The 10,827-nt window shown below is 41.4% G+C and overlaps 1 protein-coding gene and 1 pseudogene across 1 annotated transcript in view; one reads left to right on the top strand and one right to left on the bottom strand.

Annotated features, from left to right (window-relative positions):
* Nucleotides 1-1,739: 1,739 nt before the first annotated feature.
* On the top strand, nucleotides 1,740-6,269 carry LOC107590368 (Golgi SNAP receptor complex member 2-like; annotated as a pseudogene).
* A 676-nt stretch (nucleotides 6,270-6,945) lies between these two features.
* The window catches only part of LOC107590424 (G patch domain-containing protein 8-like), a 28,061-nt gene continuing 24,179 nt past the window's right edge, over nucleotides 6,946-10,827 (bottom strand). The window contains exon 8 of the mRNA XM_016279169.1: nucleotides 6,946-10,824. Coding sequence (XP_016134655.1) covers nucleotides 7,430-10,824 — 3,395 coding nt within the window. The 3' untranslated portion in view covers nucleotides 6,946-7,429. The remainder of the gene's footprint in view (nucleotides 10,825-10,827) is intronic.

The raw sequence follows: 10,827 nt of genomic DNA, 5'->3' as shown, positions 1-10,827 counted from the left end.
AACTCACATTAGACACTTTTAACATTGAATAAAGCACATAATCATTACCTGAGATTATCACTGTCATATTTTGTATGTTGTTCCTGCTGCGACGTCGCAGAAAATAAAAACTTATTGTCACGTGTCGCTGTCGAGGGTGGTTAGGACAAAAACTACAAGGAAAAGATACTTTTTATCGCGTCGTGTCTGGTGTTACAGTTTGATCCCCCCAAAATCTAAGCATAAAAATATTAATACTGACAAATCTAATAATTTAATCTGCAATTAGGGAAAGTGGAGAGAAGAGATCCAGTCTGGGAATGAGCAAGAACAGTTGATTTGCATGGCAGACATGGAGATCCAGATTTTTCGTTTGTTCATTTGTTTTTAATATTCAACAGGCAAAGTTCTTCTGTATCTAAATGCAAAAATTTTCATAATTGTTTGAATAAAACAGACTACTGTGGAAAAAAATCTGAATATTCATCTTGTGACCATTATTTTAACAAAAGCAACAATAATATAATAATTGTAATAATAATAACAATTATTTATAAAATAAATTAGAATGTCGTGGAAAAGTTCATTTATTTCAGTAATTCAACTCAAATTGTGAAACACGTGTATTAAATAAATTCAATGCACACAGACTGAAGTAAAATCATCACAATTAAAAGAACCAAAGACTTAAACTACTTCAGTCTGTGTGCATTGAATTTATTTAATACACGAGTTTCACAATTTGAGTTGAATTACTGAAATAAATGAACTTTTCCACGACATTCTAATTTATTGAGATGCACCTGTATATACATGTATATATATATATATATATATATATATAGGTCAGTGGCCCTTGGCTTGGTATTGTTGGCAGAATTCGGCCCTCGGAGAAAACTAATTGAGGAACCCTGACATATGCGTTGCGCATGCACCGGTGATTAAACCAAAGGAGAGGAAAATTAAACCAGTCTCCTCTTGGCTTATATCGAAATCCTCCGACATTCTTCTTTACAAATCCTCGTTTTGTACTTCTAATTCCTGACCGTTGTTTTGTTTTTATCTCTCCCCTACACTTCCACGTTCGTCACTCCTGTGCGACAACGCTGATGTCCTACGTCATCCGCCCGGAGCTGCTTCCGTTTACAACAGTGAGCGCAAGCTAGATTAAATTGATTATTACGTTTTAAATATGGTTATTTTTCTTACAAAAATGCATCGATTCGTTACAGGAGGCCTTTGTTCAACCCCCGGAGCCGTTTGAGACACTTTTTTATTATGGATGGATGCGCTTTATTTCACTTATTTTGGACTGATGCACTGTAACACCCGCTGACTGCCATTAAACAGCGTAGAAGATCAAAGACAATTTTTAATATAACTCTGACTGGATTTGTCTGAAAGAAGAAAGTCATATACACCTAGGATGCCTTGAGGGTGAGTAATTCATGGGCTAATTTTAATATTTGGGTGAACTAACCCTTTAAGACTGTATCTATATGCAAATCTTTACACTTATTTCTATAATTATTAGTCTATCTCACTGGTTGTGTGTTTTCTTTCATTTATATTTCTGTAGTTCTGAATGTATTTAACCTTTGTCTGTTGTACCTTACTGTAACTAACTAAAAAAATTAGATAGTAATGTTGAATACCATCCTAACTAACTAACTAACCAACTAACTAACTAAAATTAGATAGGTAATGTTGAATACCACCCGCCACTGCTGGCGCTGTTCTTTCTTCTAGCGGGGTGTTTTTAGTCAGGCGGAGAGGGCGCCTAAAAGAGGTCCTTTTTGCTGGGGACGTGTATGCTTGACAGCTCTATGTGAAACTAAACGAAACGGAGGAAATAAAACATTGCATAACTTTCGTTTACAGGTTTTTTTTTTGTTTTGTTACCGTGTTTTGGTGGCGTCTTTAATCGTCGCTGAAGATGGAGACGCTTTACCATCAGACCAATAAGTGAGTTTGTTCATACTGCTGCTGATTTAGCTGGCTTACCAGCAAACAGATCTATTTAATGCTCTAATATCAAATGCTGAACGTTTGCATAAGTTCGGTATAACATTTAACAAATAAAAGACTCTTTGAAATCTGTTGTATGGAAATACAATATAAGCTGCTTTGGTCTGACAGCATCTGTGAAGTGAAGATGATATTGTAGATTTCTCTGTATTTTTGTTTATGACTTTCAATAAGGATGTTTGGTTGATATTGTGCTTTATTACGGTCTGTCAGCTGTTTAGTGCACCAAACTTGCACTAAGGTAAGGTAGAGTTTGTATAATGCTATTATCTGTCTGACAGCAGAGTCCTTACACTAGATAGCGGGACACCCATAGGAACTTGAAGGGCCCATTCACTCCGTGAATAATGACTTTAATAATGTACATTGTATTTAACTCTCACTCTTTTCTCATTCGTCCATGTCTTTAACTTTTAGACAAATTCAGGAGGTTCAGTCTCAGATGGGACGACTGGAGACAACAGACCGACAGTCAGTCCACTGTAAGTGTGTGTGTGTGTGTGTGTGTGTGTGTGTGTGTGTGAGAGAGCGCGGGAGAGTGAATAAAGATTCTCAGTCCCACAGAGACGAGAGGATACAAATAGGACATATATTCCAAAACATAATGACAATTAGAGATTAGACAGTGGGGTTTATGAATATGAACGTCATCCAAATGCGGCTTCATTATTCCAGATTAGTAGTTTCTGCCTGAGCTTTACCATTTATGTTTCAAGCCCTTAATTGACCTATATGTATTAGATAAATGGCGAGCAGAATGGGAAGAGTGTCAAAATAACAAATGATTTGAAATAAATCCTGTGGTGGGAAAAATATGCATCTACCAGATACTTACAGTACACTCATGTATAGATATTTTATACAATGTATATATGTATATATACACACTATATAGCGATATATACTATATACAAAATCTGAATATCATCGCAGAATGTAAACTATTTAATCTCTTCAGTTCTAATTTGCTAAATGAGACTTTAAGGCATGAAGATATTAAGATATTTTAAACAGTAACATTGTGATTTTCTGTAAAGCTGCTTTGAAACGATTTGCATTGTGAAAAGTACTATCCAGAATAATTGATTTGACCTTTGAATGGACAGGAGGGCGGGACATGTGGAGTGTTGTGGTGTGTGTGTGTTTGAGGTGGTGTTGTGGCTCTGTGGTGAGTCTGAATAAGATAACCGTCTCCTACACATACTGATGACATCATAAGAGATGTCAGAGGCGGGAAGGATGCGTAACGTGTGCATACGTATGTCTGTGTGTGTGAGAGCCACTGTGAGATTGCATTGGGTCAGGGCAGACTGCGTGTGCGATAAAACTTTCCCACCATTTTGTGGTTCTCTCCAAGGAAGCTGCACTCATTCCCAATCAGCAGATCTGCATGTAAATGCTTGATTCTAACTCTGCCTGTTACTTATTTGAACTCATTGCAACTTAGTGCTACATTTTCATGCATTAATTATACATTAATGAAATACATGTGCTCATTTCCCCTTACTTTTTTACATTTAGATTACTTTTGCCGTGATCTAACACTCATAAAGTTAATATTTAATAACACTGTTAAATGTAAGCTTTTGCAAAAAAAGAAATCCATTTTTTATACTGTGTATTATAATGTTGTGATGCCTAAATTCACTTGTAGCAATTAAAATGGGTATTACAAAATATAAACATTGGTGCAGCCCTGATTTTAACTTTATATATGTATATATTAAAAAAGCCTATATATTTATAAGTATTTGTATGTACAAAGTCATTCAAAGGTTTGGTGTCTAAGATTTTTTTAAAGAAATCAAATTAGTTTTTTTCTGCAAGTATGCTTAATTTGATGTAAAGCTTAACTGTTTTCAACATAATAAGAAATGTTTCTTGAGCAGCAAATCAGCATGATTTCTGAAGGATCATGTGACACTGAAGACTGGAGTAATGATGCTGAAAATGCAGCTTTACCATCACAGGAATACATTAGATTTTAAAATGTATTCAAATAGAAAACAGTAGTTTTAAAATGTTGTAAATCACAATATTACTGTTTTCATGATCAAATAAATGCAGCCTTGATGAGCATAAGAGACTTCTTTCAAAACCATGAATAAATCTTACAGACCCCAAACTTGAATTTCAGTTTAAGTATTTTGTGATGTATTTGATATGATTCCTATTTGCGTACTTATGTTTCTGATGGTTGTGTTTTCCTGCAGTACTTGAGAATGAACTTCAAGCAAGAATCGATCAGATCTTTAATCAGCTGGAACGACTTGAGATACTAGCCAGTAAAGAGCCACCAAACCGCCGGCAAAATGCAAAACTGTGAGTGCATCAGTACAAATATCCACTAGTGCCTACTTGAATGATGTAAAGATCCAATCCTTGTCTTGATCTGAGGTTGGCTTCTGGAGAATAGCCAACTAGAGCAAAATATCCTTCCTGTCAGAAGATTCAATTAGAATCCAGTTTGATCTGTAATCATTAACCACCACACACAGTCCCGTATGTGAGTATGCGGAAGCTGGACTATAGTAGTGTTGGATAGATGGCTGCCTAAACGTTGTAGGTTCAAAGATCAGGAGATTCATAAGCTACTGTAGGCCTCTACCATGACATAACCCATAAGAACATGAGTTGCTCTGGGAGGATTGATCTTGTAGTAAATACATAATGTAAATAGTTTTGAATATGAAAGCCTCTGCCAAAGGAAGAATAATGTGAGGTGGTGAAGGTGAAGATTGTTTGTGTTGAATGCGCCCCGTGGCAGTAGGATCCAGTGAAAACATTCCGTCTGCAGTCACGTCATCACCAACATTCCTGCCGTGTGTGGCAAAGCCTGGCTAAAGCACTGCACAAACACACCTGAGGCCAACACACCTGTTACACTCACTCACTCACTCACAAAACACTGAATATAAAGAGCAGACTCTTCCTGAAGAGTGTCTGTATGACCGTGTGTGTGGATGACCTCAAACGCTCACGCTATACAGAAACAACAGAGGCTTTTCACATTCCAGGTTAGCGTTAATAAGTTAGTTAGACAGCCCTGAGGAACTTCCAGCACAGACGTTACGCTCGCGAGGCTCAGGAGAGAGAAAGAGAGGAGCTCTTGAGCCGAAGCTTCACAACAAACGTCAGTAGACCACACACACCTTCTTCTGCGTAGTTTCTGCCAAGACTCTTTCTCCATCACTCACAAGTCTATAAACGTACATCACACTACAAAGAAGGCATTTTGATTTCGACAGTGCTGTGTGCTTTTTATGTGTAGGATGCAGACACCTCCATCCCTATTGATGAAACCCTGCAGTTTAATAGCGGTCTACAAAACGCTCACAGAGGAATGGACGACCTGCTGGGCTCCGGCTCCAGCATCCTTAATGGCCTGAGAGACCAGAGGAGCACGCTTAAGGTGTGTGTGACGCTCACAACACAGGGCGGATTGAACTATAGACCAGGAAGGGGATTTTTTTTTTCCCATCCTCTTATCAGGGTGTTTCTAAACATTTCAAATAGTGCTTGACTGATTGTTGATAAAGCTGATATAGTAGTTTAATGATAGCCAAATGAAATGTAGACAGGATTAATTGACACAACAGATCTATACATTTTCAATTAAATTAACAGTATTTTTTTTTCATTAACTATATATTATTTCTGCTTTATATCTATTAAGGAAAACATTTAGGTTTTAGCTAACAATGACACCACTGGTTTGAGGTCATGTATGCACATATAGACACTGACTGTGTTTCCAGGGAGGAGTGTGTGGTCTTCCTGAAGCTCCTCTGATTATCACAGAGCGTGAGAGACTGTCTCTGCCTGTGCTTTTGGGGAAATGGGGGGGTGATGTGTACCTCAGATATATTACTGAGTGAATGAAAGCTTATCTGTTGCTCACTGCATTCAAAGGAAAAAAAGAATACTATTTAGAAAACTGTTTATTTAAAATCAGATTCGTTGTAACATTCCACACCTTCTGTTTTAGGGGACCCATAAGAAGATGTTGGATGTCGCAAACATGTTGGGTTTGTCGAACACGGTCATGCGTTTCATTGAGAAGCGAGCATCGCAGGACAAGTTCATCATGATGGCTGGAATGCTGGCTACTTGCTTTGTCATGTTCCTGGTGGTGAAATACCTTAGCTGAACTCTCCCAGCTTTAGCCGACCCTGCTGCTCGATCGCATCAGTGGATCATTCCGGTTTTCATGCCACATGCATCACATCTATGAAAAATGCACTGGTGTCCTGAAAGAAAATGCAGAATACTACAATCATACAGTTGTTACAAGATGCAAAAACAGCATCTCAATGTAAATTTTTCAGTGCAAGATTTCACAATTTCAATAACGGATGGGAACCTTCAAATACCAAAGTGTAACCTGTTACATAGTTTCAACAGCCTGTGACATTATAAAACTTTTGACATCAACATGTTTGATGTCTGTTCTATTCACTATTTTCGGATGATTTATATTGATTTACAACCAACCAGCAAAAATAGCTTAACACAATTGAGTGCCGAGTATGGCTTTTATTTGAATCATCTTGTTCATGTTTTGTGAACCCCTTTGATCAGACTATGGTGCAACTGTTTTTGATCATTGGTAAAATGATCAAATATTACAATATTTCAGCAAACCAATCATCAGTTTATCACAGCCTGGTTTTGAATAGCAGGCTGAAGTTTATCTTTGCATATTCATACAACAAGTTAATAAACTCTGCAACTTTCATGAATGCTTAGAACACAGAAAAACAAGTCTCCAAAAATGACTGTCAAGACCACCCATATCAACTGTAGCAAACCACGCTAAAAAGCCTACAACAAAGATCTTGATTATGGTTTCAGCCAGTGAGCTTCTGTGTGTGTGTGTGTATGTATGTATGCATGTATGCATGTATGCATGTATGTATGTATATATATATATATATATATATATATATATATATATATATAAACACATTAGACAAATGAACAAAAATAGATGACATACCATAGAAAATTAAACAATATGCCAGTGGCTTCCTAGTTGTAAGATCCATGTCTTGGACTATAAACCAACTCTTGCAACTCATACTCCTTGTGTGAATATATATATATATATATATATGTATATATGTGTGTATGTATGTATGTATGTATGTATGTATGTATGTATGATGTTACATATGTCGACCTTGCCAACCTAGCTCCTGGTTCAGGCCATTCAATTTCATTACAATCTCAAAAGGCAGCCAAGAAGATCTTATTCTGTCCTCAAATTTAAATGTACTCCTAAACAGCCCTGTTGAGGTCACCCTAAGGTAGCAGAGCACGTAGAGGACAGTGGGTCGCCAGATCGTGTCACCCAGTAGCTAAAACCTATTAGCTATTCATACTGCTGGGCCAGGCCCTCTCTTTAAGAGAAGACGGATTTTCAGGATCCATGGTTTGGAGGGTGCTGAAGGTCCTGCCCTGAGAAGATAGGGTGAAGAAGTGGGTGTAGCTGTAGGGCAGCCGCTGCCGCAGCAGTGGCTGGCCGAGGAGCAAAGAGAGTTGGGTAGAGGGCAGCATGTGGGAAGTGGTGTAGAGCAAAAGGAGTGTGATGGAGCGCCGAGGCCGGTATAATATGTATGGGTTGGCCTGAAAGGAAGGCAGTGTGGTGGGCGGGAATCAAGCCAGTGTGTCCTAAAGAGTGACCCAGTGAATGACCCAAAGAATGGCCTAATGGCGACAATGAGATAGGGGTTAGATGATGTTGAGGTATGTGGTGCACCTGGGCTAGCTGGGCATGGGCAGGGTGGGGATGATGTGGGTTATGGTGATGGAGTCCCATGGCAGTAGCAGCAGCATGATGTTGCAGGATGGCGTGCTGCACTGTGGTAATGGAGGTAGCAGAAGCTGCAGAAACTGTGGGTTGCTGAATGTGGATAGGCTGCAGTGCAGCTGGTGGTGGCGGTGGTGCAGGGGCAAGGCTGGCCACTGCTGCCAAGTTAGCTGCTGCTGCAGCAGCTGCAGCTGAGGGAAAGGTCTTCACCTGCTTGGCTAACAGTTGCTGTTGAATGTGCTGTTGAGCTGCTTGCTGCAACTTGCTGTATTTCTCCATTTCCTCTGGGGTAAAGGTGATTGGTTGACTTTCTAAAGGTGCAAGACCATCCTCTTCAGCTTCCATGCCCATTTCCCCATCCTCTATGTTGGGAGGGTAACCAGGGTAGGCGTGCATAGTAGGCTGCGGACCCATTTCAGGCCCCATTAAATGTCCGTCCAACATGGGATTATTGGGGTCTTGTCTCGGTTCACCTTGGTATTGTGATATCATTGCTGGATCCTGCTCATATTGTGGCTGAGACTCATGAAGGGCTGGAGGGTCTGAGGGTGAATGTCTGGTCACTTCAGACACTGCAGCATTTGATACAGCCTCCTCCAATTGCTGCTTTTGTTGTTGTTGAACTGGTGGCTGAGGTGGAGGTGGTGGTGGGGGAAACTCACGAATGGGTTCTATCAGGATAACTTCGTTACTATCTGAATTTTTTCCCTGCTCAGACTTTTTGCCCTCAGTTGAACGTGTAAGAGGAAGTAATGGTGGCTTCTTTCCTGCTTGGAGCTTGCCAAAAAGGGGCAACATACTTTTGTTTCCAAGGGCAGGGGGGAGTTTGGGCCCAAAGTATCCCTGTGGAGGATCCTTGATCTTGAGGCCTGTCTTGGTTCCAGTACCAGATTCATCCCCTCCTTTTTTAGATTGGATTTTCTCCAAGAGTTGTCGAGCTGTGAATGAATTTCGATGTTCTGCAGCCCCTCCTCCCACCTTTGAGGAAGCTCCCCCACTACCTCTTGTTCCTTGTGCCGATGAAGAGTTGTTTCGGGTTTGTGTGCGGGAAGAGGACCTTCTTGGAGACTGGGAATGGTAGATTCGTGACTGGTTGAAATTCCGCCGCCGCGTCGAGCTGTCAGATCGCCGGCTGTGACTGTGCCGATGTGGAGAGCCCTTGGTGTAGCTAGATGAACGACTAGCAGAGCTACGGCTGCGACTGTAGCTGCTGCGTCTGTAAGAACGAGCGCTGCTACTCCTACTACTACGACTGGAGCTGCGACTACTGCTCCGTTGGTGTCTCCGCCGATCATGCTTCCTGCGGCTGTGTGAGCGTGAACGGGAGTCCTCCTCTGAAGAAGATGAGGTGTAACGTCGCCTGTGAGATCGCCCACTATCACGCCTTTCATAGTCGGAGTCTGATGAAGGTCTTCTTGATCTGCGGCGACGGTTTTCATCACTGTAGTCACTATAACTGTCTGAGTAGCTATGGCGACTGTAAGCACTGCTCCCTGCTGAGGAACGTTCAGAGCTACTCGAGCAGGATCGACTGCGTGACTTTTGACCTCTATGACGTCTATGGTTGTGGTCTCCTCGACGAGACGACCTACTACGTGAACGCCCTGATCGTCCAGAATCGTCACTGCGATGTCCAGCGACGAGTGCACCACCGCACCTCGCTGCCGCTCGACCAGATCTACGTTGAGAGGATGATCTGCCATCCTCCTCGCTGTCACTACTTGGAGGTCGACCTCCACTTATGCTCTTTTGGGCTGAGGCAGAGCAAGAGGCGGCAGGTGTGTTGGTGTCAGGTTTAAGACGTTTAGTACCATTGTGATCCTCTGTAGAGCTAGGCTTTCCTGCACTGCTTTCCTCAACTCCAGACCACATTTTGTGGGAACGTTTTCTCTTTCCTCCTTCATGGGATGTGCTTATTCCCGATGACTGAGCGGTGGCTACTCCATCTTTGTCATCCTTGTCTTTTTCCTTACCGTCGCCTCCCTCTGCTTCGATGTCATCAGTGCTATGTGGTTTATTTTTGCTTTTCTTTCTTTTGCGTTTCTTTTTCTTTTTAGTTTTCTCTCCTGGAATCTCTTTTTCTAACTCCCCCTCCACTGCTGTTTTATCTTTATGTTTGGAACACTTGCTTGACTTCTTGTGTTTCTTTTTCTTTTTCTTAGACCCTGCAGACACATCTTCATTACTTTGTAATTTCTGCTCGTTGTTCTCACTCTCAGCACCCTCCTCTTTCAAGGATGGTTGTTCTTTTTGAACGGTACTGGGTCCTGCAATTGTTGTAGCAGTGCAAGTCTCTCCACTAGTGGCAGGAGCACTGTCTATGTTTTCATGCTTAGACCCCTCTCGTCCATCAGTGCTAACTGGCTTGGCAGGTTTGCGGTTTTTGCCTGCCCAGTTTCCTTTGTTTCTTGACAGTTTGAAGTCAAAGTAAAGAGGATTACAACTGTAGGAGAGGGATGGCTGTGCCTTAGTAAACTCCAACAACTCAGAAGGCCACTGCAAGGTGGTGCTTTCATCCTTACTTAGCACAGGAAAGAAAGGCCCAGATGGCATGCGGGGACCTGTGTCTGTAAGCTCGGACATTCCTTGCTTGGGATCAGCTTGTTGGGATGAGCTATCTACCACTGCTGTATCACCTAGCCCTGCCGGTGTACTACTTGATTCTTCCTCGGTCTTCAATTTAGCTGATGTGGGAGAAGGATTTGTGTTTTGTGTCAGTGCAGGTTCCTTCTCCACATCTTTTTCAGATGTGCAGCTACTGCCTTTGATATGTTTTTGCTCTCCGTCATTACCTGCTGGTGCCTTCTCATCTTTTGCTCCATCCACATCCTCCTCCTTGCTATCACACTGGTCTGAAGCCTTCATGAAAAGCAGAAACTGGAAATGCGGCTTGACCCGACAATGTGCAGGTGGTACATAATGGTAATATTGTGGCTCCTGTCCAGAGTAACCTTCCTCCTGTCTCATCATCATCTTCAGTTTGTTCAAAGTCGAGGCCAGGGCACCTC

This window comes from Sinocyclocheilus grahami, unplaced genomic scaffold (genome assembly GCF_001515645.1).
Source record: "Sinocyclocheilus grahami isolate Dianchi unplaced genomic scaffold, SAMN03320097.WGS_v1.1 scaffold127.1, whole genome shotgun sequence".
NCBI lineage: Eukaryota > Metazoa > Chordata > Actinopteri > Cypriniformes > Cyprinidae > Sinocyclocheilus > Sinocyclocheilus grahami.
This window is presented reverse-complemented; position numbering and strand designations above follow the sequence as displayed.